This window comes from Pezoporus flaviventris, unplaced genomic scaffold (assembly GCF_033815535.1).
Source record: "Pezoporus flaviventris isolate CSIRO_AGI_PZ_B2104156 unplaced genomic scaffold, CSIRO_AGI_Pfla_v1 ptg000002l, whole genome shotgun sequence".
NCBI lineage: Eukaryota > Metazoa > Chordata > Aves > Psittaciformes > Psittacidae > Pezoporus > Pezoporus flaviventris.
The window spans coordinates 949640-977444 of NW_026892550.1; the positions used below are offsets into that span (position 1 = coordinate 949640).

The 27805-nt window shown below is 38.4% G+C and overlaps 2 protein-coding genes across 2 annotated transcripts in view; one reads left to right on the plus strand and one right to left on the minus strand.

Moving 5' to 3' along the window:
* Positions 1 to 27805, plus strand: part of CTNNA2 (catenin alpha 2) — a 452176-nt gene that overhangs the window by 270000 nt on the left and 154371 nt on the right. The window lies entirely within an intron of this gene.
* Positions 23946 to 27775, minus strand: LRRTM1 (leucine rich repeat transmembrane neuronal 1). The gene is made up of 2 exons (XM_061466271.1): positions 27183 to 27775; positions 23946 to 26881 (listed from the first exon to the last, which is right to left on the minus strand). Exon 2 carries the CDS (start codon positions 26824 to 26826, stop codon positions 25261 to 25263), a length of 1566 nt encoding a protein of 521 aa, XP_061322255.1. The 5' UTR covers positions 26827 to 26881; positions 27183 to 27775; the 3' UTR covers positions 23946 to 25260.

The following is a 27805-nucleotide window of genomic DNA, read 5'->3' on the forward strand; positions in this document are numbered from 1 at the left end:
ATTACTAGTAAAAGTATTGTAATTACATGTCTGCAGTCTGTCTTCTAACCCTTATCCTTCCTATTGAAGGTGTGAAGTCAAAAAGATTAGATAACAGATGTACAGGCAAGAAGAACCTTTCCTTTTGTGTTTGTTTTGACTTCCTAAGTTCATTTTAGAGGGAAACTCTTTTTAGAATGGTTTGGGTTGGAAGGATCCTTAAAGCTGATCTGTTTCCCAACCCCAGCGCAGGCAGGGATACCTTCCACTGAACCAGGTTGGCTCCAAGCCCCATCCAACCTGGCCCTGAACACTGCTAGGGATTGTTGTACTTATTCCCCTTATAGCCCAGAGCACTGACCATCTAGATCTTTTAAGACTAACATGCATCAGTTAAAAATGCTGATTCAAACCTTCAACTTCTATTGAAGTTACTGTTTAATATCTTACTCCTGAATGTGAACTATTTCATTATCAACTAGCATCTTAGAAACACATAAGATAGATACTTATTGAATTGAACATTTCTTTGGATTGATATAACTAATATAATAAATGAATTTATGCTCAATTTATTATATGCTTAGTAGAGGTGTGTTAGTGATCCAACAGTTCATTTGCTTTTCATAAAATTCCTTCTATTAAGATAAAATAGGAATAAATTATCAGATTTCATCTAAAAAAACAAAACCAAACTGAAAACCAAACCCCTGCAATCTTGCAAGACTGGATATTTAGATTCAAATATGCATCTCATTCCTGTTGTAATGTACTTGGTCCTAATGAGCAGTCCTAGCAAAGTTGCTCTGGTAGGTGGCATGATAGTTTCTGAGTAAGAAAAAGAACAGTAAAAAAGAGGAAGATATGCAAGATATTTGGACTTTTATCACATGGTGCTCTGTTAGTTTTGCTTTCTGATTATTTTCTAGTGTTATAGTACTTGAGCTATAGTTTTCAGACAGAATGCGTTTAATTTCAAAAGGCATTTATGGACTTACACAATTTCATAGTGTTTCTTGAAATGTTGCCATTTGTTCTGAGAGAAAAAAACCCTCCCTCAACTCGTGTAAATAATGTGGGAAGGGAGAGAAAGTTGACAAGATGACCTCATAAATCAATGTGATGATGAAGAGAAATCTGTCATCAGCTCAGCTAAATTACAAATTGAAAGTAGTAGTTTCACAGTTGTCAAAAGAGTAATAATTATGCCAGATTTCCACTTGTGTGGTCTGGCTTGATTTTCTGTTATTATTTTCTTAAGAAGATATACAGAAATTTTTTGGCGATATATTACAGCAATTTTAGAAATAAATCTGCTTTATTTTCATGATTTTGTTTTCCTGCTCCTGTTATAGCATGCATTTATGAATCATCCTCCTTGACAATAATTGTTAAATTACATTTAACTCCAAGTTTAAAGACAAGTTTATGCTTCATATTTATTTTTCAAGAGCCCATGAAAGACCTCTGTGAGCTGCACCATCATATCATTTCCATTACGTTTGTGGAGGAAAAGGAAAGGAGACCACATATTATTTGTCAAGAGCTTCTTTGCTGTGCCTTGGCTTCCTAGCCTTTTCTGCTCCAATGATGAAAATGGAACATAGTTTTCATATAAGCCCTCACAGCAAGAGACTGTTGCACCCTTCAGAACAAAGAAGCAGAAACGAACGTTACAGGAAAAAGAGGTTAAAAAGCTATTCTTAGAAAGGGAGGTAAGTGCAGCTGAATCAAACCCTCCCTACAATCAGCTCTCAACAGTTTGCTATATAATGGTTGGGAAGGTGCTTGAATATTAGATTTGGCAATCCCTGACTGTTTGAGGCTCAATAATACTTGACATTGGCATCCTGTCATAAAGAATTAGTTAAAACATTGGATCTAAAGCAACTAAGGAGGATGTGATATGTATGTAGGTGTTTGAAAGGCATGGATATGGGAAAAAAAGAAAGATAAATTGTTGAAGCTGATTATGTAACTGTTAGTTCCAGTGGTGTGTAACTTGGTGAGAGGAATTGAATCCAAGGCGGATTAAGGTTTAAGATCAACAATGATTTAATTAAGAGGGTCGGGACTAATACAGAATTACTCCAGGCTCAGTAAACATAGTGAGCAAAAGTCCCTTGACTTTACAGGTAAAAACAATTTCCTGGTAATGGGATCAATGCACCTTATGCCGAAGTCAATAAGAACATATGGTTTCCTTCTCGAGGGTGGTGTAAGAACTAGGTGACTTTGCAGGTATCTTTTGGTTCTTTTCTTTTCTGTATCTATGAAAATTAACTGCTTTGGCTCAAGTCTCCCTTACAGAAAGGCATCTCTTACCAAGTCAGACTTTATCAAGTCTTTTTCTCTGCCTTTTTTTGAATATAAACATAGTAACTGAAGCAAACTCATTTTGTTTAAAAGTCTGAGATTCAGAAACAAAAAATCCTCTGGCTGACATGGGGTTATGAAAAAACAATGGCCAAGGAGAAAAAGACTTACTAAATCACTTCCAAAGATCTTGTGCACATCTCTGTCATTGCGTCAACTCATTAATGGCACTTAAAGTCTGTGGAGATACGTGATTATTCTAGACTTTACCTCTTAAAGTTAAAAACAGAGATAATTTGTCCTACTGAATTAGGGAAATAGCATCTCAGAAATTTAGGCCAATCTCACTGTTGTAGATCAGGTCTTTATTATACTCTGCATGGATCTTCTTCCTTCCCCAAAAGCAATCAAGCAAAAAGAGAAAAACACTGGTAGAATGAGATTATTTTCCAAATGTTGCCGTTGCATCATCACGTTTCCTGGAAAGGTAATGTGTCTTTGTCTCATCTTTCATACATAAAAATGAAAACTGTCCAAAAAACCAACTTGGGATTCCTTTCTGGAGGGGTAAGTGCATCATTTGTCACTGATGCCTTGTTAGTTTGTCTGCTGACATGTCAGAAAGAAATATGTTTTAGCAAAGCCGCACAAAGGTCCCAGAAAAGGAGCCGAGGTTTGCCTTTAGCAGTGGGATTATTATCTGATAAGAGTTCAGGTCTCTTGGAGATCTTTGCCAAATTCTGACTGGAAATCACTGGTAGGCCTTCACTAAGGTTGTGTGTATGGAAAAGTCAAAACAGTAGCATCAGTTAAATAAAGCTAGGTAACTAATGAGGAACTAAAGGAAGTATTGTCTCCTAAAGGCTCACTTTCTTCACTGCACCTGTTCTTTTAGCTGGGTGGACACGCTTTGAGCTTTGCTGTTAAAAGGAATTCTAAACTCCAAAGCAAGCTGGTAAATATTAACTCCTTGACACTATTAAATTGTTGTAAATGCAATTCAAGTAATTCTAATGATTCTTCACAGTTATTATGGCTAATATTGAATAGCATGATTGGAACAGAAATATCAGTCACCATGAATATATATATCCATCTCTCTATATGTAGTGTATATAAGCTTATATATATGCTTATATATGTAGAGAGGTGGCAGGGAGAGATGATCTATGATACTTGCCCTGCCTGTGCTAAACCATATAGTAAAGTACCAAGGCCAGGCTGTGAATTCATTAATTCAGGTGGTGATTGCATTGGAGTTAAGAGATTAGCAGCTGCCTTTAACAGTCTTGCAGTGTCTACGTGAAATATAAGAATGATTTATACAGATTATTCATGTGACCTCCCAGATAAATTGATTGAATTCAAAATCTTGCAGTACTTGTGCTAAAGTCTGAAAATGAGGTAGTTAGAAAATATTGTTCATAAAAATATATTTAATCCTGAATATACAAAATAAAATTTCTAATGTGTGGTAATCAGCATTTCTGTCTGCATCTACATAGTAATCTTTTTTAGGAATAACTCTAATGGAAAAGCAGTAGAAATCTGGAAGCACCAGGCTATGGTTACTCATACATGCATGTACACAGAAAATTATATGCAATCAGATTTTTTGCATTAAATTATACATATATATAAGTATTCTTGTTCATAATGTATCTCTAGATTCATTTACGTAATGGAAAACTTCCAGTGTTCACAGATCTAAGTATTACATCAGTCTGGATTTAGTCAGGGATTTCATTAAATCCAGTCAAATTTTGCCTGAATTAGGACTGAACAGAAACTTTCCAAAGACTGAACTTTTCCAGATGCTAGCTGTTATATAGCTTTAATGCTAAAGCCACAAGTGACAACAAAACCCCACATTAAAACAGAGATATCATATGTTATATACCGAATGCAAATGAAGATGCAAAGTACGTCCCAAAGAGATTACAACCCAAACAGAAACTGGATCAAATGCCTGCAAACCTGATATCACAGCTATACTTAGAAAGTTGATATATTTGGAAGTCATTCTAGCTTAATATACGCATTGAGTAACAGTGAGGCCCGAGGGTGTGATGCATTTGCAGAAGATGCATGCATCAGATTAGCAAAAAAAGAAGAAAAAGGAAGAGTTGTAGTAGAGAAAAATGAAAGAAATTGGGATGTGGCTAGATAAAAGAAATTAGTCTTAAAATTAGGTCTGTAGCCAAGGGAGATAGATGGTGAGAGACTCTTTCTTGTGAGCTCATGTGAAGATTGTTTTGTTAGTAATAATGAGGAAGAGGATAGAGTGGGGGACAGGAGAGAATAAAGGAAGAGATGTCGGTACCAGGTATGGAAACAGACTAAGAAGGGATGGAAAGGAAATTCAGCCAAGAAGAATGTGATGAAATGAAAGTTGTTTAAAGGGGAAGGTGTACAAGAATGGTGCACAGGCCAAAGTCAGCCTTGGAGGCAGAGAAAAGGGCACGTTTGTGTGTGCACACAGCTATTTCAGTGCATAAGGGAAAGAAAAAGAGGATTTGTGACATAAATGAGACGTTTGTGTGAAATACCATTGTGTCTATCAACTGCTGAGGCTGATCTTGGGCTGATTAATACATGAAGGCTTTCTGTTTGTTTCAGTGAACTTTGATTCAGGGAATTATAGCAGTTTAGCATACTCACCCATTAAACAGAGTCACATCCCCCTCCAAATACTCATATTCTTGTGAAAGCATCATTCCTGACGTGTGGTTTATTTTGTTTAATAAAATGGATGTACAACCCAGATCAGAGTTTAAAATAACATTTGGGGTGTCATTAAACCCCAACATGTTTTACACAAAGCTGAATTACATGATGTTGTTTGAGAGGTTCTGAAGACAGCTTTGACTTTTCATGATAATTAATATAGTTCCTCTCAGCTCTGTAATGTCTCTCAAATGTCAGCGTTCTTGGGTCACCTCCAGAAGAAGCACTGCAGTGCTGTCAGGAGAGCTGCCATACTCTGGAAGGGATAAGAAAATGAACCCCCCTGTCTTCATATGGCAGAAAAATTTCCCTATATTCCCTAAAAACAATATTATTTAGTAGCGTCTTGTCTAATATCTCGTCATTCAGATGACTAACTTATTTTCTGAAACAAAATTGTTGTCTAAAAATAGTATTTAAAAGTGCTTTGCAATGCAAAGTGTTTCCAGGCTGTAGTTTATGAGAGGAAGGATTTATAATTTTATATTGAATGACTGGCTTAGGTCACTGTAAAGTGTATCTCCAGTTGAGGCTGTAGTTAAGTGCCTGGCTGAAATAGGCAGATACATTAAGAACTCTGCTTTGTGCAAATGTATTTATGGGTGGAGTTTTGTGTATGCGCAGTATTGTGAAAACTGAACTTTATGAATGTCGCTAAGATATTAATGACACAAAGCAGACCGTTGTGAGAAAAGAAAGGGGGTTTTAATATTTCTAAGCATGGATATGCATAGTTTCAATATTTATACAGAAGAACGCAAAATCCTAAATATAATCCCTTGTCTTCTTCCCTAGATTTCTTTACATAACAAAATATGCATCTTATAAAAAGAAACAACTAATTATGAAACAGAGATTCTGTAGAAAAGGGTGTAGCACACCATAATCTGTTCATAGGCTGGCCATGTAGAAGTGGGATATATTACCTACCCACATTTCTAAGACCTTTGCTGACGTGCTGTGTCAATTTGGGGTACAGACGACAAGGAAGATGAGGTCTGATTGAAAAAGAAAGTAAAAATAACGATCAAAGACCTAGAAAAATATGACTGATGAGAGAAGATTGAGTGAACTGGTGGTGTTTCATCTGGAGAAGAGAAAATTGCTGCCATTTTCCTCTAGGTCCTGAACTATGTAAAAGGCTGCTGCAAAGTGGAATAGAATAAACGGGTTTCATTTTCCTGCTGGACAGGAAAAATTGTTCTGGAATAACATTGCAGCAGGGAAGGTTCAGTTTAGAATTAAGGACAATGTATTAGGAGTAAAGAGATTTCAACAGAGAAGAATATTGCCTAAGGATACTGCAAAATCCTTATCAGTGGAGGGTTTTCATAATAGCCAAGCACTTATTAGGAATGATATAATCGATTCTGACTTTTTTGCAGGAAAGTGAGCTAAATAGCTTCTAAAAATGCTTTCAATTTTTTTTCCATCATTTTAGCATCTAAATAGCAATACTTAATGCACTTGTATACAATGTTTCAGGAAATGAATGTATAAAGACATCTTTGAATTAAACTGTACCATATCCCTATTGTCAAACCCATCTGGAATTGATAAAATTTTAGTCCTGTTCTGAATATGAAATATTCAGATATATAATAGTGATAGAAATATAATACTGATACCCATTTGTTTTCATGGACATCTTTCTTCTTTTAAGTACTGCAGAAAGAATAAAAATTCTTGAAACAAAAGGCAAGTGAAAAATGCAGGGGTCAAAACCAGTCCGATTTATAAACTAGGAACTTACACATCTGTCCTGTCATTATGTTATGCATAAAATAAGCAAATAGAATAAAGCTAACATCATGTGTCCTTGTTTCTGCCTCAGACTTGCATTTTACTTTCAGCATCACTAAGCAATGGTCTGGCTGTGCTGTCCAGTCAACAGGAATTTGCAGTAACCTGAAGATAAGTAGTGTTAAGTCTATCTGTGTTGTATTGGTGACATGTAAAACCACTTACATTGGAGAGTGTGAGTTTGTGCTCCTATGAGTGATATCACCATTTACATCAAACCTTGCTGCAAGATTCTCTCTACCTGACTGAAGGTTTATGGCCACTCAGTAATTGAATAGCTCAACATGGTGCAGACATATGGACCAATCTAAATATATGTATTTCTGCACACAAGCTTTAATATAAAGGTTAGTTGTTCCCTGCCAATAACCTCAATCAAATTTAATTATTTCATTACATCAGTTTGCTCCATGTCAAAAACTTGTGAATACACATGCATCCACATATGTATTTCACTTTAATGCTGGTGTGTGCGGAGAAGTTTGAATTAAGAAAACTGGCGAGATGACTGTAAGTGAAAAAGGTCTTAATTTTGCAAAGTAAAATACAAAGTGTTCTTGTTGTTCCTAAAAAGTGATATAATATAGACAGTTATTTGAAGAGTCCTAATACACTTCAGTTGCAGCAAAGGATTAAAATGCCAAAATTCTTGGCATAAATAGAAGTTATTTCTTCTTTGCAGAACTGTATTTACAGTTAGAAAATGCTTTCTGACATGTAATCCAAATCTCTTTTGTTGCAAATTGAGCTGATTACTTCTTATCTTGCCCTACGTAGACGTAGAGGACAATTGAACAGTTTCTCTTACAAAAGATTTGAAAACCCTGTGGTTTTTTTCAGAACTACTTTTGTCTAGAATACAGTTTCTTATCCTGTGACTATCATCTGATGCTATTCTACTGGCTGGAAGCATTCACTTAACTTTAATTCTGCCATTTGATACGCTGGTGGCAGTACCTTATTACAAGAATTCGGTTTTTCTTTTCTGACATTAAGCAAATCTATATTTTCAAATGACATTACTTACCTACTTGAGGAAATTACTCAGAAGTAGGCTGTGAATTTAGAGTACAACAATTCCTGAGCCCTGATGGGGAAACTTGTATTACACAATCAGTCAGAGATAAAGGACCTTGCTGGAGGTGATTTCAGTGATTCCAGTGGAATTTGCTGCTGAAATTATGGCTGCTTCTGGAAGTAGCTGTTCAAAGTCACTTTCAGCAAGATGCTGTCCTCTCCGGTGGGGCATACATGTCCTTGTGTGACCTAAGACTGCTTCCTCTCAGTTCTGAAATAGGAGTCTATGCGTTTTCTATCTGTGTGAGGAAATGTTGTGTCCATAGAATCCTCCAGATCTCTGGGATGAGCTGCTACTCTCTTGCCAGCATAATTCTGGAGAAACTTTACTCATCTTTGAAAAATCTGAAGCCAGCCAGCTGAATACACAGATTTAGCAGAAATTTCCAGCACATGAAGGCTGTAACATCAGTAGAGAAGTAGAAACCTTCTGGATTAACCAGACTACCTGTGATCTGAGAATGAAGCCTTTTAGTTACCATGGCAGAAGTAAGACAGCAAAAGAAATACTTTATTTTTCTCTTCTTTGATGGCCCTCGTATATTCATTTTAAAATCTCTTTATGTTGCAACCAGCCTCTTTCACATGGGTCTAAAAGAATGGTCTAATCATCCATGCTTATATTCTATTCGCTGTCAGGCACTGTCTAACCAAGGTAGCCACAGAGAGTGAAACGAGACAAGAACAAGGTTATTTAGGAGCACTGTATTGACAGGTGGGAATTAAATATCGGTATGAGACTGAACCATGCCCTTGGTGGAGTGGTGTGTCTGAGAAGAAAAAGATCTTTCTCCGATCCATCCAGACATGCTTCAGTTTAATCAACATCATCAGTGCAAAGCTCCCTATCTGTAGAAGTGAGGCATACTCCCACCAGAGAGGAAAAGGGATAAAGCTTTGCAACCAAAGTGGTTCTGGTTTCTCTGTAATAATGGTGTAGTTGTCAATCTTTTCAATCCCTGAAATGCAATCAGCCTTTGAAATTAACTGAGCTGAGCTACCAACTTCACAGGGCAGGCCTAGAAATACCCTGTTGGCTATGAAAACCTACACCAAAGAAGAAGATTGCAATTGAGCTCCCATTATGCACAGTTAGCTTGGCTTCCTACAAGGCTCCTGTGCTGAGGAGTGTAATCAACTCACCTTCAAATATTGCAATTTCAGATGTTAAAGCCACATCATTTCTAGTCCAACCTCCTTTCCTTGCAAAAACATGGTGCTTGATCTGTATTTGGAAAGGGAAACATCCTACTGTTCACGTTAGATGGAAACAGCAATGCTTAATGGCAGCTACTCATCAATGACCCAAGGTTTGTGTTATACCCAAAAAAATCATGCCTGAAATAACAGAGACAGAATCAATCCAGCAATATGAGCCACCAATGTTTTAAAATACATACAAGCTTTGACATTGTGCATTAAATTCAGGTATAGACAGTGCTTTATTAATCACCAATATTGTATTTAAAATCTTGTATCTAAAACTGGGATTTTTGCCTGTGAATACTCCTACTCCTTGGCAAAGCTAGAGAGTCAAGACTATGTTTCTTGATATAGGTTTGTGGCAAATGCTGAATGTGTTCCTGCCTGATTTTCTCATGTCAGCTGCCATTCTGCCTGAAGAGCTGTTGAGGAAATGAGGCAGATTTCAATTGCAAAATGCTGAAGTATTAATTCAATTATCATACCAGCAGAGGTAACCTCATAACAGAAGATTAAGACAATGCTATTACTGATCTAAAGAAATTAGGAAGACTGGTATTTATTTCAAAGAAGGTGTATCCTTTTATATACCTTTATCTTTGTTCACTTATATTAGGAGAGATTCAGTAAGGCACTGAGCTCATGCATAAACCTGCATTACACACCCTAGGATCTTCCCATTGCCATTACCTTCGTTCTTGAGTCAGTCTTGTAGTGAATTAAGTGCTGGAAATTTGATGAGGTTTTTACTGCCTCAAATAGTCTGAAGGTTTTGTGTAAGAATTGTTAATCTATTTTTCTGTTGGCATTTTTATGAGCTTTCCAGTGATCTGTCTGGCATCTGTGCCTGCTTAAAAGTGTGTGCATATATGATGGTCTTCGTAGGTCTTTCCAGGGGTGGAAGGCCTAACCGTGACATATTTTCTTGGCCCAGATTTTCTAGGTGCTATCATTTAATTGTTAGCCAGATTATTAGGACTGTCAGTCACTGTTTTGTATGAGAATTAAACATTTTAGACATTGTGATATGCAGTTTTCTTAATTTCGTGCATGTCAGAGCACTCTGCTGTGAGTTAAACAACTTTGTTCATGTACTGGTAGTGAAATGAACAGAAAATATAGCTAAAATCATTAGCTCAAATCAATCCAAGACAAGAAGATTGCCAGGTAACTTCTAAAGCTGAACATGGAGCTTAGCACTGCAGCGAATTTAAGCGAGTTTCTATTCCTGTACTATAAATAGGCAATATGTTACTTGAAATTATAGACTTGCTCCAAATAAAATGTTTCTAATGAAGACTGGGGGCAAAGGAAGGAGGTATCACAGGAATGGTGTTTCTTAAGTGGCTTAAAAACCTCTGCATCATTCTCCAGTGTCCTTGCTAATGTCACTAATGAAAGGGAATTTACCTTAAGTTTTTTCCTTCCTATTACTTCGGTGCTTTCTTCTTGCCATGGCAGTTGCTCCTCTGTTGGCTCCCCAGGTTCTCTGTACTTGAAATTGCAAGCAGACCGAGAGGCCAGTCTGAGAACTGTTGCTTCATATGTTTGGTGTCACAGCTATTTAGACACTTGAAATTCCTTTCAATTACCCATTTTTACTGGAATCTGTTACTGTGGTCTGCTAGCCAAAACAAGGTCTTTGCTAAAAAAAAGTAATAAATTGCTGGCTAATATTATTTGCATGGTAATTGCTTTGCAGCGCGTATTAAATCAGTGTTCCTGGCACAGCTTTGTGATAGCAGAAGTAGGGATATTAATATCCTATGACAAAAAGCTTTTCTCATTTTCTGGGTTTGAAATTAATTACTATTTTCCCATGGGGGGGGGTGAGTGGAAATGACTCTGTTGTTATCCTCAGCTTCCTGTGATTTTGATGAGGGCCAGTGCATGGGCTGGTAAATGGGGGATGCTTGCAGACATTTAGGGTAATGCTTAATGGGACAGGGTCAGCTCTGCTGTAGGCTTCTTGTACCTTTGTGGCACAGCTGATCAGCACAGGAGCAGAAAATCCAGCCTGTTTCCAGCTTGAAAATGACTGATGACATGTAACATTCTTCACTCTGAAATGCCTTCTGTGTGTCCTCAGCGCAGTCAATCTGCGTGTGTGCTGGATGTCCAACACCTTCAGACCACACTGGATTTACTGTCTTTGCCATCATTACCATCTGAGCACGTACACAATCATTTTGACACATCCAGATGAAATGGACTCTTTGGCCATACACTGGATGACAAAGCTGTCCATATATCCATCTGGGATTTGCAGGCAAGAAATACAGATAATTCCTGATTCAGGATGTATAAAGTAACAGCTATTTCATGGTTTGATCTCAGTTTGATTTCTCCCACCAGAGCATTAGTAGCAGTTTTGTAGTGAATATATTGTCTGGGAAGAGTCTTCTGAACCTGACTGCATTTGTTAAGTCTGGTCAAAACTGCCAGTTGGTTTTAGTAAGCAGTTGATGAAATTTGGGATTGCAAAAAATACCCTTACAGGAACAATTTTTAATGTTATACAACATATCCTGCTTTAAGCTTTGCTAAAATGCTTCATATACCAAAGCCCTTTTGTCTGTAAGTGCATCATTGCATACCATTATTTTTAGCTGCTGTGAATTAAAAACGTTACTGTAAAGACAGTATCATGCATTTTCTGTTTGATTATTTCTTTTTTCTTAAGTGCTCACAGGACTCACTGCAATTTGTAGCTGAAGTTTAATTAATTATTAGGCATATGTAACTGTCAGTCAATAATTTAGATTCTTTTGGCTTGCAGTTTTTGGAAGGGAGCTTGGTGAACAAATATACCATTCCATCTGTTAGCCAAACCACCTGGCACAGAATCATTTGGGGCATAATTGTGTCATTGGGAAGAGTTTAAAAAATGTGATTTCTAGAGTTTTAATCCCAGTTGATGCTTTACTTTGTAGTGATGGAAACCTGACTAATGCACCAAGGGCCACTTCTTTTTTTCACACCTCTGAATAAAATAACTTGTGTTCACCTTGCAAAAAAATGCCTAGCATTGATGAATGTAGGAACCAGGAGACAGGCATGAAATAATCCCGGGAGCATAATCACAAGAATGGAATTGAAGCTGGTCTGTTGTTATAAGCAGTTGAAAGGAGTCACGTAGGAGTTGCATCATTGTCCTTTTAATCTCCGTAGGAAGAAACTTGGGACAATTTGGGAAATGATTTTTTCCTTCTTGATGGGAGTGTGAATGTTTTTCTGAACTCTGGGTTGTACAAGATTGCTACATCTGCAAATCTATTTTCCTATTCTTTCCGTGATAAAATTTCTTCTTTAATCCTCTGGAAGCACAGAATACACACATAAAAACCTGAGCAAATTATATTTGAAATATAAAGAAACTATCTTTTTAACTCCTGGAGGGAGAAAACAAACCCCTCCAAGGTTAGCTATAGGTTAGATGAAACTTCTTTAGTAGGAGCAAATAGATATGCTACTTGAGAGGAAAAATATATTGCTCCAAGAGCTAACTCCTGATTGCAAACACTCTCTATGTGCACAGTTGAGCATCATGCAAAAGTTACACAAGAAGTATGCATACGCTATGTATTGCAAAGCTGCAGCTGAGGCAAGGCCGATTTGATGATGGAAGGTTTGCAAGGCACATCAGGAGACGTAAGCAGGTAGTTAGCATCAAACTTAGTCCTTTTTTATTCAAACCAATGAGACTGTCAAGCAAAACCTGGACCATGTTTTAGAGTTCTACTGTGCTGTTGTTCAGAGCACGTGGTCACACCTGAACTACTCGCCTTTCTGCATGTTACAGGAATGCAAAGGGAAAATTTGCAATTGAAAATGCAAAGAAATGAGGTTATTGAAGATGGGTCTTATTTATGAAAAGAAACACTTGCCCAGAATAGTTTACTTTCTTCAGGTTTGCTTCCTCACGGTTAATAATTGACAGGCCATATTTTAGTACCTGGGGGAAGAGCATCCTTAGTTTTCATTCTTCGCATGGTTAAAGTCATGCAGATATTCATTTTAAATAAATGGCTTTTAAGATTTCATTTTAGTGAAGGCTAAAAATGATCTATCATTAAAATGATGATTGAATGTTTTCTGGGGGGTTTTTTTGGTTCTGTCTTTCATTGTGGCAGATACTGGGGAAGAGCCTTTGAGATAACTTTAGTAATAAAAATGCCTCTAGTATTCTATAAATATCTTATCTGTGATGGAAAAAATAAAATTTATATTATTAATTAATAAGTGATGAATTAGTCTGGAACCTGGCACTTAATTTGCCCCAGTAATGGCATACAAGGGAAATCACAGATTACCCTAGGCTGTCATTCTAAGGCCCTTTTCTTCAATTTGTAGAATCCTGTGGCTTTTCAGCTAAAAATCAGAGTTTGTCTTTTGTGTACTGTGAGGAGAAACCTAGGGAAAAAAAAATATACTTCTTTGACAGGGTAAGATTGAGAAAAGGAAGTTCTGTTTATGAAAATATGCATTTCCTCTATGAAACTGAGCATATTATGGCACTTAAACAACAGGTAAAAAATTCCCACCCAGTATGAGATGCTCAGTCAAATATTCCAAGTCACTCTATCATCTCTATAATTGCCAGGAATATGTATATGCCTCTCTGCAAGTATTGATGGAAAAATAGGTGTCCTTTGCAGATCAGTCTGGATGTCTTCTTTCCATATTGAACAGAGAATCAGTTTTCTTTATGTTTCCCTGTAAGCTTTACGTTATACTTGCACCCATTCCCATAATAGTCAAATGTCTTTTGTTATATTTCAAATTGTTTCTATAGTTCCTTATTTTCTTATTCTTGAAACTGTCCTGACAGCAGGCATTATGAATACAAGAGTTGTCTGAAATGGCATCAGCAAGAGATAGACTATCAGACTTGCTCTGACTCTGGATAGTAATGATTAATTCTATGCTGGAATAGCAGATTGCTTGCAGTATTATATACCAATCATTTGAGTAATCTGTTTTCTAAATATTTTTAATTAGGTAAAATTGTTCAGACACATTAGAAATGTGCTCGCTTTTGCGGAGATGTGGGAAGTCAAACTGTGCCTTGTTTATTGTGCCATTCTTTAGTTTCAGTCGAACAAATTAATAACAACATATTAAAATGAACAGAAAAGTGCTAGCTCTGAGCTCCATCTAAACTAGGCTTCAGTCTTCACCAAAAGCCTCAGTAAGATACAGCAAGGCACGGTCTTAGATGGCTAACAGGTTGTTTCAGAATAACCTATAGAAGTACAGTCACCTTGCTTCAGTTATCAAAATGCATACAAGAGTGCATTGTGTTACAAGCCTTAGAAGCGCATTTTCGGCCAATTTCTAAACAAATTATTTGCAGAAAGGGTTACTTAATTTGTCTATGTGATGTATAAATCAACCTATTTGTGGAAAAACACTACTAAGGATGGCATTTGAAGCAGAGATTTGGAAAATTAAAGTGATGGAAAGGTTTTGCAAGAGAAAATCCCTTGCTACTTCTCATCTTCCCTACAGCCACAGCCTGCTACACTAGAGCTTATTAGCTTGAGGATGTAATAGGCTCCCTGACAGGACAACCAAAGGATGTTCACTTCTGCTCCTGTTCTCTTTTTCTGTAGAGAATAGGAATTTAAGCAAAATGTGCAGTCCTAACCAAGTGTTTGGTGTTGTCTCAACCTGAAAGACATCACAGCTCCTTTCCAGTCCTTGGCAACTTTCAACCACAAAATATTCTAGGGTAGGAAGGACTGTTAAAAAATAGGGACAGAAATTGTTCTGTTATATTGCATTATTCAGAAAAAAAATGGGAAAAATGGAGATTCTTCCAATTTTAGCAAATATCCTACAGAAAACAGAGTAACTGACCAGAAGAACCTGTGTGCATTTGAAAGATGGGGATGTGAAGGGTTCATCTGGCCTCAGTTTCTCCAGGTGACTCAGTTTCTCCATGTTCTATGCAGATCGGTTGGAAATACTGACATTCAGTGCCTGGCTCATGAGTAGGAATTTAAAAGCACTGTTTCCACTGCTTGGTGTGACTTGTCCCAGATGCTGTTCCTAAAAAAGCACCTTTTTTTTTCATCTAAAAAGTATTCAGGATATATGTACAGAATTAATTCAGTGTTCTCATTTCTATACAACTGTTCCTTTTTTTGTGCCTATTTTTTTTTGCATCAGTGATGTCTTGCACAATGAGATCCAAAGTTTATTCTTTAATTTATGTTTATTTCTGATGGTAGAGTGCGCATGAGCCTCATGTCACACTTCAGAGCCTCCTCTTGCAGGTAGGTACTGGCACGTTGCAAAAAAATTATGTCTGCTGTAAAACATCTGTGCTAAGTAATGACAAGAAACAACAAAGGAATGCAGCAGGAAGTTTAATGAGGAATAGCAAATACTAATAATATAAAGTGAGTCAACATAAAATTGTAAGGAGAATAAATAAGGGGGGGAGATGTTTTAAAATCAATTGCCAGTGTATTGCCTTTCTCCTTCGTGATTTGGTTTTTGCAGTGGACTGGCCACTAGAGGGGGAATGGATACACGTTTTGCTGCTGTGCTGCAGTTGCAGGTCCAGTTTCTTTGCTGCTCGTCTTAAATACAAAACTTTCGCAAATCATTCATCCTTTTACTTGTCAGCAGCTTCGCCTTATCTAGCAGTTATATCCTTTCCTAACTTATCCTTAAGAGAACTGGAGACCGCGTTCTAACTGAGGGCCCAGCAGTGATTTATATCGAGCTATTTAATTTGTTGAGAGCTGCTCTGCTGCGCATGTTTGAGATGTTATTCCACTTTTCTTCCTTTTTTTAATCTCTGCACACTAAGCGGAGATTTTCAACACAGTATCCAGAAAAACAGTTATCTGATTGTTGCACACAACTTACATCACCAAGGCATGGATGAACAGTTTTCTCTGTATCTTGTCTTTTGCTTTGTACTTGACAATTCAGAATTTCATCCATCAAAGCTTATATAACCCTCAGCCTTTGGAAGTCCCTTTGCACATCCTCATGATTTTCATTACTTTTTTTGTGATATAAATAATCTGTCATTTGAAAAATGACAACACATTTCCTGATTGTAGCTAGGATGATTCAGCAGCCCTGGTCTTCAGACCATACTGCGTTCCGTTTTTCACTCTACAGAGTATTTTTGGGCGCCTGGCTAGTTTATATGACCATGGAGTTTGTCTTATTTATGGGATTTTTGTCAAAAGCTCTTTATAAGTCCAAATATAGAATTGCCTTTTTTGTTTGCCACTTTGTTAATTTTATTATGGTAGTCAAAGCTCCAGGACTGCAGGTTATTGAAGAAGCACAATGCTGCTCCACAGTCAATTTATCCTTATGGTATGGTATTACGTACCTTAGTATATCTTGAAGAGCTACTGAGGTAAGACTTACCAGTCCATTGCAATCACCTCTAACCAGCAATAGGGGAACTGCAATGTAGTTATTCAGGTTTTGGTGGAACTGCTACTTCTACTAGAAATCTTTTTTACTAGTTCCTCCACTTCATTTTCCTACTTCCTGTGTTTTTAATTTCTTGATAAGCATCATTTTCTTGTTGTTTTAAATGCCCTAGTGCTTTAAACACTCATCTTTTTTTTCCCAGTTGCTAACTTCTCTATTACCTGGAAACAATGGATCTGAGATTGATTTTAGTGGTTGTTTCAGGTTTGATTTTCCAGGACTTATTCATCAAATCCTCATTAAGAGTTACCATTAACAGCCATAACTTGACTCCTTTGCTAATGAAAAATGACAGATTTGGGCTAGAGTATTCTACATAATGAGAAAATGTAACCAGGGAAAAAGGAGGAAAGTTTTCAACTCCCTTTTTTATGACAGATGCACAGTGTAACTTCATAAAACTACTTAGGGAAACTTTTGGGGAAGATCTTCCTTCCACCAGTGAGAATAAGTTAATGTAATCCCTAACAGTTGCTGGAAATACAGAGAACTGCATACACAAAACCAACACAATAGGGTTTACATCGGACTAGAAGTTCCACCCATTGAAAAAACCAACTATTGGTTTAGCATATTTCATGTAAAGCAAAAACACAGTCTCCAAGTGTTCAGTTCTGTACAATAAAAGCAATAAAATAGTTAAGATTTTTTAAAATATACCAAAAAGCCCACCATGACAGAGGAATCAGCTCAGGCTTCAACTTCATGAGACTTCATGTGTGGCTGTTTTCCCCACTGCAAATAGATGGTTGTATAAACTCATTTTGTCCTCAGGTATCACCATTGTGCTTTGTTATCACTTGGTGAGTTTCTCCTGTGCTGGTTACCACTTAATTCTCTGATTAATCTGCTGTGGGCACTGTCCCCTTTTCAGTTTTCTGCTTTATTTTTTAGCAGTGATTTTCTCTATCCCATGTAATTCACCTTTCTGCAGTTGATGGTCAATGTCCTCCATCTTCCACAAGCTTAAGTACTATCATCGCTCACTGTTTTTTGGTTTGTGTTTTTTTTCCCTTAGCTACTATGTCAGATGCATTTCTTCTGCTCATTTATTGTCTCCATTATTTGTTTGTCTTTCAGGCCACAGGATTCACATTCAATTTATTAGACTACAGCAACTGCATAATAAATTCATGACATCCAGTTGTTGGGGAATTTGATCTGACAGCAGCGTTGGGTTCTGTGCTCTTTGTAAAGGTAGTTACGGCACAAGGGGAAGGTTTGTGGAGATGGAGGCAGGTGTATATGCTGGTGAAGAAATACAGACTGTCCAATGGGGTGTGACATTTACATGAAATTCGGGTAAACATTTGACATGCAGTGGCCTCTTTAGCATGGGGTTTGCAAACCTTTTAGCAGCAGCACAGATTTCTGTTTGCTGTCGGAAATATTGCTTTGGGATATGATCTGCATCAGAGAAGTAAACTTTCTGTTAGGATAAACTTTAGCATGGAGCCAAGTTTAAAAGAGGGAGGGGAAAAACTCCCTAGGTGGTTTATCTCATTATTATTAGCGTTCTTTAATATTTACCAGGCTGTCTTGGCAAACCCAGACTGTCAGTGGAGGCACTGAAATACTGAGACAGATTCTGGTTTACTCCCGGGAGCTCACTTTACCTCGTGTCTTGCAAAGAGGGTTGACAGTGCATGAGTTTCAAAGGGCTGGGTGTTGTTAAAAGAAACAAATCCTCTGGCATTCAATAGCTGTGGACTGCTCTTATAATCATAGAATCAATAGGGTTGGAAATGACCTTAAGATTATCCAATTCTAACTCTCCTGCCGTGGGTAGGGATGCCTCCCACTAGACCATGTTGCTCAGTGCTCATTCCAACCTGGACTTGAGCACTGCCAGGGATGGAGCATTTACCACTTGCAGTTTACTTTGGGATTTTCAGGGTTTTCCTCTTCTCCTTGCTTTTGATTTCCTCTGCCTGTGGAGTTTTGGGAATAAAAAAAAAAATAAAATGGGAGAGTGGGGAAAAAAGGGTGAAAATTAGAGGGAAAATATATACTCTAAAAGATGCTCAGAAATTTGTTTTCACTTTGAGTTGGCTCCACAGCTATTAGGAGAATGTTTGCTTATACCCTGTTGTAACCACTAGGGTACAGAGGTGTTCTACTTCAGGGAGATTTGGAATATAAAATCTGCACTGCCTTCATTGGCTAAGCTCTTAAATCAATTGGACATGTCCATGTGTATTATTTTTATCTCAGATTTTACTGAAAATACAATTTTTAGTCTTCTCTCCAGTGTCACGCTCTAGCTTGCTATTAGGAGAAAGGTAACTCATGAAAAAGGCCACAAAAAGTTTGTAATAAACGAATGATCAGGCTTAGTCCCTAACCATGTTAGGCAGAGAGATCTGCTGTGCTAAAAGTGGGGATTCAGGGATTAAGTAGTTTTTGTACTTACCTATTACCATTGAAATCTTGTATTTAGTCTTTGTTAGCTCAGAAATGGGACCGAATTGGTCATGTTCCCACAGCACCCTTGTTGAAAGACAGATTCTGGCAGAGGTTACTGTGTCTGGTGAGGATGTGAGGAACATGAGAGCAGTGGAATGGTTTAAAATAAAAATTGCCTTAGCAGAATAGTAGGTGCTGTTTGCCAAGCACAGGCACACATAACCTTATCCTTTAGCCACTGCCAATTATCTCTAATTTCTATAAGTGATGTTCATGTTTGGATTTTCAGGAAGAGGGGAAATGGAGGCAAAGGTGAAAAGCTGGTCTTTATTTTTAACTGAATTTCTTCTCTTGTAATGCAAATCTGGGTACTTTGAACTCAAACTCCTTTCAATGCAGCCTGTTACATCTGACTCTCTCACCCAACTATCACACCAGCAAAGGCAAGTAGGAACAGTAATTGCTTTAAAGGCTGAATAATTGTGTCTGAATGCCAACAAGTGACGTTATCTTTATAACAAAAAACAATTGCCCTGTTCTCACGGAAATACAGATTTCATTGCAAATATGTTCCCTTTAAAGCAGACACACTGCAATAAAATTACAGTGCTCTGCAGCATTCATCTCAGATCTTCACAGCCACCCACCCAATTACAAGTTGTGTCTTGCCAGCAAAAGATTGTTGCTTGGTTTCTGTAATATTTTTGTAGCCTTGCTTTCCTCCACATAAGCTTAGAGGTAGACTGTGCTCGCTCCTTTCCTTTCATCAGGTTTTTCTGCTGTCAAAAAAATAATTGGCTAGTATGGGAAGTCTTTCACATGGCTCTAAATGTGATATTCTTTTATGTAGAATATACTCTGAGTAGTTGTTTCTAATACCTTAATAGCTCTGGTTTATGTCAGTAATTACATGAAAGGTTAATCTTTAAATCACCAGCATTTCCTAAATTCCTAATCAACTTCATGCTTGGAAAGGAACCCACATAAACGCTCAATTTGTTAATATTACAGTGGGTTGAGCAGGTCAAGGCAAAATATAACCTTGGTGCATAATGATAAATTGAACACAGCAAAAATAGATCTGTTTGTCTTAATAGCTGTGAATACAAAAGCTGAATATGAGGGGGAATGAAGGTGGATATAATTAGCAGGAGAATCTGCTGTAGCTTGAGATCACTCTTCCCTCTAGATGACGGTTTCTTAAGCAATGGGGTTAAAAAAAAAGACGAGTTATTTTGGGTAGAAAAGTCTGATTTTCTGGAAAGTCTGTGATGAAATGTGACTAGCAGAGCTAAGAAGTCCAGCCAAAAAAATTAATGGAAGAGGAACAGTGCTGGACTTCAGCAAACATAATGATGGATGAGGGGGACATTGTGCTCCCAGGGAGCAGAAAGGTGGCAGAGGAAATGACGGGGCTACGTGCGTGCGTGTTTGGGAAAGCATGTCCCCCTGCGCCTCTGTCAATGAGAGTCTGTGTGTGACTGACTTTGAAAAGACAGGGAGAGATAGGGAAAGAGAGCTGCTGGGTATCTTGCTTGAATCTCTGCTGTTGTCCTTGCCACAGTCTTAACATGGGAAGTGAAGACACTGGAAGGAATCTCATTTTCCCTTTGTGCACAGTGGTCCCCTTGCCTTCTCACCAGTTCTCATCTTCCCTTTCATCCTGTCCCTTCACCCCTTTCCTTTTCTCTTTCTTGCTTAATGAAGCTATTTGGTACCGTACCTTCCTGTCCAGAAGCTGTTTCATCCCTGCCTGCAAAGTTTTTAAAGATGCTTTCTGCACCACCTTCAGTCCTGCTTTTTTCATCAGTGCTAGTCCTTTAGATTCACCAGCTTTAAACAAGAAAAGGAATCCAGTAAAAACCCAATCTAGTTGCTGTTACCCCAGTCTTTTCTCTCATCTTTTGTCTCCTCTTTATTTCTCTTATTGTTATTACTGTTATTATCATTATAGCACTAGAAATAAGCTTCCCGATTAAATAGTCCTACATATTTGCCATTCTGAATACCACTGGAGAAGCTGGGGGAAGAGGAGGGCTATTCAAAGTGTCCTTTTGCTATTAATGCAGAATGAGACACAGACAAGGAACAAATTGAGTCCATCTCAAAAGCAAATGAGGGGCTTTTTTATCAGAACCAAGGAAAATGATCAGACACTCATTTTAAATGCCCTCCAATGCCTTAGCCGTAAAAACATACAGACTATATTTAAGCATACAAAAATATCCTTAGGTATCCTTAATGATGTTTCTCTGGCAGACGTATGCAAGGCAGTTATGGACCAGGCGTGCAACTGCATCTTCAGACTGGTACATTATTGCTGTGCACATGGAGGAACAAGTCGTACCCTTAGTCTAACCCTCTGCAGTACTCAAACAGCATGGTAAAGGAGGGAATTTGCAGCTTTAACACAGAATTTCTTTGTATTTTACATATTCAGACCAGAAACAGAATGTGGTACGTTAGCATTGGACCTGTGCTTTCATATCACTTTTCTCTTTTTTAAAGTAGTACAGAAAGGAAGGAAAAAAGATAGAAAGGAAAATAAATCATCCCTTATATACATCCAAAGCATACACAGCAACAGTTCCTTCATCACAGGGCACACTGTGAGTGTGTATTGATGTTAGCAGCAAGAGATTGCATATTAGAGATCTATATCACTGCTAGTGTTAACCATCCTCAAAAAAAAAAGTAGTTCTTTTGCTTGCCTTTCACTCTCCCTTCTATGTTAAAAGACACTTGAACATAAAGAAAATCATGTTAATTACCCAGTTATAAAAGGGAGATTAGTCCTATTAAGTGGAACATTAAAAGTGGAATATTTAACATATTTTCCATCCTTTGATATTCCCCAAGCATCTCCTGAACAAAACACTGTCACAACTAACCCCAAAAGCATCTTTTTTCTTCTTCCTTTTGATTTTGGAGCCATTTCATAAACCAGAATAAGGGCATCAAAATAGAGGGAATAACATATCTCTGGGCAGGTGATGAGCACGAAATATGGAAGAATGAGTTAGGGAAAATTTGCCCCTGCAGTTGCTATAAATGCAATACAAATATAATAACTCTCATATATACCAATGTAAGCAGCCTGGAGCAGGATGACTAACTGGATTTGCAATAGCTGGGTTGAAATTAAATACTTGCTCTTTCATTTCTTTATTACCCACATGTATTTCATGTAAGCTTTCAGACTAGATGTGGATACAGTGTGGAACGCCTTCATGCCATGTGGTAGCAGTGACACCCTTCTTTTCCACCGGTAAATATTTAGAGGGTATCAAGGTCTCCAGATATCCTCTAGAGATCATGAGGGGGTTGTCTCTGTATGATACCTACCCTTAGAAAAGATTTCTGCCTGAGGATTTTGAAATACATGGGTTTCTGAAGTTAAATAAGTTCTGTGCTCTGCGTGGAGGATCCGTCCATCATCCTGCTAAGGGTGGCAAGTCATCGGTGGTCATTACTTCTCTTCAGGAGAAATGGCAACAGGCAATACCAAAATCAGCTCTCATTTAAGAAATCACTGCACCTTTAAAGAAAAATGTGCTGTTCAGTTTACTTGAGCTGTCAATGCAAGATGCATGAAGCACAGAGGAGAATAAATTCCAGAGATGGAATTGCTCACGTCTTTGCAAATGTAGCTTGAGGTTGCTAACACCAATAAACAGCAGGAATAATTCCAGAGGGGTGCAATCACTAGTGTGTTTAAAATACAACCCACAAATCTGCTAAAAATACATAGAAATACAACCATGGGATGATTGTTTGTTAGTATCAGTTTTACATCAGATTTACAGGGTAAAACCATGATTCCTTATAGCAACAGGGGGTCAGTATGGAAGTAAACATAATACATATATTTTTATTACCATAGGCAGACAATATTTTAACAATCTCAGATGGTTTTGCAAGCTTCCTGGCAACTAGCTGTAACCAGTGCTTCGGGCTGCAGTGCTGCATGTTGATTTGAAGAACATGTAGTCCAAAGTTAGAGAGCCAATTTTTCACAGTTAAATTCCCTATTGATTTCAGAGAAGGGTTTAATGGCAAAAATACATATAGTTTGGCCCTCAGTTAACATGGTGTAAAGTATTTTCTCTTAAAATATGAAAGCACCCCCCAAAGAGACAAGGGGCTCTGTGTCTAGTCTCTGTCCTCACTGGCAAGTTTGTACATGGACACTCAAGCCCTCGTACCACTTGGGAGTTTCAGGATAGATCAGGCCTTTGTGGGTTTGAGGCATAAAATCAGAAATATGCATTTGTTTAAAGAGACAAAAGCCGAATTTTACCAGTGCCAGCTTGTTTCAAAGCTGTGGGTGAATTTTCACTGCCTTTAGTATAAAAGCACTTGATTTGCATTGCATTTTCTATGTAAAGGTCCTCTCCCAATACATAATCTCATTGCTTTCACAGATGACAGTATAGTCTCCGTAACTACATATTTTGCTTATGGTCATATTTAATATTAAACAACTTGAGATGTAAAAATAGGGGGAAATAAATTCTGACTCCTTAAATATAGTGTCAGTCAGAAAAAAATATGAAATTCACTCTTTACATTCAAAGCTGATGGCTAAAACCTGCTGTGCAGGGAAAAGAAATCATTTATTCTGTGCCTATTTTCTGCTTTCTAAGTCTGCTGTAGCCTTTTAAGAGTAGGTGGCACTTTGATGCTATAAAAAAGAAAAAACCTGTAATAAATGAAAATACATATTAGATTTCTGATTTTTCCCCTACTGGTGGTAACCTAAAGATACAAAAATATGTACAAAGCATAGAAATGTTACCCAATGCATTACCCATAACAATTTATTAGCATGTCATGCTGTATGAAGAAAATTTCAAGATGCTCTGCCTCATGTTATAAAACTACCTCGTCTTCATTAGTATGAGAGGAGTTGTTGAAAAGATCAATCAGTAGGTTGTTCACATATTGGAATGAAAAATCCAAAATACAAGGAAAGGAAGGCTTTATTTAAGGGCAGTCAGATAAAACAGCTCTGTGATTCCACATTATTAAATCACTGCTTATATCCATCAGTTCCATTCATCAGTCATTAGTAAGGAGGTTTCGTATACTTTCAGCCTCTGCAGAGATTTTAGAGTGGTTTTGTTAGTGAAGGCTGATGGTGAAAATGAAGACACGACATAGGCTTTGCTAGCAGTTTACTATAGGACCCAGAAGTATGCTCTAATAACTCTGTCTTACTCTGACAGTGTTAGAGCCAAGCTTTTACTCCTGAAAGACACATAGGTTTCACCACTGAGAACCAAATAGCTTTTCCTCTTCTCCATTCACCATGGCACCACAGTGCACAAAGCAAGGGTTTCTTTACTCTTAGCATATGTCAAAACAAGCATAGAAGTGGAAAATGCTAGTAAAAACCCTTGAATTTAGAAGTTTTCTGTCCTTTTTACTTTAAGGGAAATTATGCTGAGGACATTTTGGCAGTGATTTGGTCATTTTGGGTGTAGTTGGATGTTTTATTTTAGTGAGACTTTGCAATATAATCAGTTTTGATACAAAATACTTTCAGGGGTTAGGATGCAGTTTTTTATGGATCTTACAGCAACGAACAAGTGAGCTGTACTTAAAAATCCTCAGAAATCCTGTCCCAGGGAGACAGTCAAAACTTTAGCCTTTCTGAGGTGCATTGGCTCCTTGTTGTACTGACATCCAGTTACAGGTAGCACATTAACAAAAATATAATTCCAGTATCATGCTTCATATCTTCAGTAACATGATGTAAGTGAACGTGTGCTAATTACAGTGTGAAGCCATCTGGTTAATTTTAAGCTTTCTATTTTACGTGGCTTCTTTGCTCCCAGACTTTCATTTCAACACTCAGAATGAAGAGAAAAAGAGGTTAAACTGTTGCATTTTTGTATACAGGGAACAAGTCATGTAATATACACCAGTCTGTAAAAACTGTAAATGCTATTTGTTTTTATTTTAAACAGTTTTCTTAGTTTACAAAAGATCAATAATTGGTACCTTTTTACACTCTCAGATTCCTGAATATTGACAGATCTTCAAAGGGAGTTATTAGCATATGAAATCTTAAGATTGACTGTCCTGAAGGTTTTTAAGACAAGATAAAGCTAAAATATCAAGTCTTTTAGACAGCCCCTCTTAACAATTTCGGCAGAGGAGCACATCAGAAATCACCAGCCAAGCACAGCAACCCACCCACCCCCCCCCACCTCGTGCCACCGTCTGCCTGCACGCTGTTATTTGGTTGCACACTGTTTAAATCCCCAAGGAAAATCACACCTCACATTCCCTCGCTGGCTGCTGGTGACAGGAACAAGATCCATACTCATTAATGATCACCAGGGCTCCCTCAATGTGGTTGGGTTTGTAATCAACGTAATACTCCTGGGCTGACATGGCAGCCATTTGATGCATGGTCTGTTTTTGCTTCTGCTTTCTGCGCTGTGTTATAAAGCACTGTCTTAGTTGCCTTAAGCTGGCTGGAAAGCACTTCCAGGAGACGTACAACACCAAAACCACGATGAGGAAGGAAAAAATCAGGGCCATGGTCCCCGTCACCACCTTATGAATCTGAACGGCGTTCTCCGAGTTCTCGCCGGGCATGGTGACGGTGATGGCGTATGTTGTCCAGTCCTCGTCGCCGTCCTGCACGTCGTACGTGGCGGTGGCCGAGCCATAGCTGAACGTTTGGTCGCTGTTGTTTGTTACCGGGGAGAGGGTGTTCGCACTCGTCGGGTCTGTTGTGTCTTCACACAAGTGGAAGGCGTAGACCGCGTCCAAAACATCCTCACCCTGTGCATACTCAGGGGTGGCACAAAGCAGGTTGCTGTCGTAGCGACCCTTGAAGGTGCTCAGCCAGGAGGCCAGGGCGCAAACGTTACGGCTGCAATCCCAAGCGTTTGCAGAAAGGCTGATGCTAGTGAGGGACTTCCAGGAGTCGAGGACTCGGGAGTCGATGTAGGTCAGCCGGTTGGAGTCCAGCTGCAGGGATTTGAGGTGAGGTACACTTTCGAAAACGTGAGGTTCGATGTATTCGATTTCGTTGCCGGAGAGATCCAGTTTCTCGAGTTGCCATATCCAGTCCAAAGTGTTTACTACAATGGTAACTTTATTCCTTCGCAGGCAGAGAGACTGCAGGGAGATGAGCCTGGGAAAATGGGCTAAATTGACTTTCACCAAGTCATTGTGCTCGAGGTGCAGCTCAGTGAGTTTGAACAAGCCCGCAAAAGAGTTTCGAGCCAGGCTCTTTAACTGATTGTATCCTATGTCTAGAAACTTCAGGCTGCGACAGTCCTGAAAAATTCTCACTGGCACGAACTTGATGGCGTTCGACCGCATGTGCAAAGTTGTGAGTTTTCTCAGCCCGTGGAACAGGTCAGGCTCCAAAGACTGTAGGTTGTTGTATGATAAATCCACACTGCGCAAGTTTGGCATGGGTCGGAAAGTGGTGTTGGGCAGTTGGGTTATTTTGTTGGAACTCAGGGTGAGCTCTTTAACTCGCCGCAATTTTTGAAAGGCATTCCCCTCCACTGAGCAAATGTGATTGTGATCCAGATAGAGCCACGTGAGCTGCATTAACCCTGTGAACTGTCCATCATGCAGCTCTGAAAGGCTGTTGTACCGCAGAGACAAGCCCATCATGCCCGACAGGTTGCGAGGCATCTCTGTAAGATTCAGTGATTCACAGTACAAAAGCCTGCCCTCACACCGACATAGCTGTGGACACCCACTATTCACAGCTGGAAGCATTTTAGAAAAGATACCCAGCGTACACAATATCAACCCCGGGGGCTTCCTCAGCAGCCAGTTTAAACAGAGACCAATAAGAAGGAAATCCATTAGCAAGGATATTTCCAAATATGCTTGAGAATGTCCATTGAATCTTTTTCAAATTCTACATCATATTTTATTTAAGGAAAAAAAAAAAAAAGAAAGAAGAAAAAGACAAAAATAAAAAATACAAACCCAGACCCCCAAAAACCCAAAACCGAGGCAGAAAACCAAAGCAAAACAGCAAACAGAGCAAACACAGAGGCAAATATTTCACTTTACAGCATGCAGGAGCTGTGCAGCATTAAAGTTCACAGACATTCAAAGGTAAAATGATAGTGATTTTGTTCATGTTAAATGCTGCGGCAAAGGAAAAAAAAAATCTTTCTTCATGAAAGAATTTAATTAAAAAGTGTCTTACCCACCCTTTTCCAGAGAGTGACAACCTCCATTCAGTTGCTTCCTTTGTGTTTGGACTAATTATATGCAGAGCTAAAAAAGACCCCTCTGTGCTACAAATTCAGTCCCTTTCAATTTTGTGCAAGGCTGGCAAGCTCACAATGTCTCACTTTGCTTCTGCTCAAAGAGCGAAAGGCTTGTCCAGCTAGCTTTTTAGCTGACTCCTAGGACCTGCAAGTTTCAGAACTATGTACATGAGCTTGATCTTCTCCTTCTCCCTCTGTCCTTTTCTCTGCAGTTAACACTGTGGCGTGAAAAAAACTCCAAACTCTGTACTAACGACTCCACAGGATTTGTCAATCTGTTTAATGTCCATCATTTGCAACGACCATTGACCGGCACAACCTTTACTCCATAGAGAGATTACCATTCATTCACTGACCGGCTAAGGGTAGCTTTATTTCCCATTCTTTGTTCGCTTTGCTTGTTAGGTGATGCTTAGAGCAGAGAGAGACAGCAAGAATCCCTTCCCTTCAGCTGAGCAGTATGTTGCTAGAGCATGCAGAGGCACCTAGTGTTCACTGAGTGTCGTAAGCTGCTCATGATTGTACGCCTGCACTGTGCATCTCAGACATGGGCAGATTGAAAA

Bases quoted from the DNA above. Each gene is read 5' to 3' on its own strand.
- LRRTM1 (XM_061466271.1), bottom strand. From the start codon at position 26,826: ATGGATTTCCTTCTTATTGGTCTCTGTTTAAACTGGCTGCTGAGGAAG.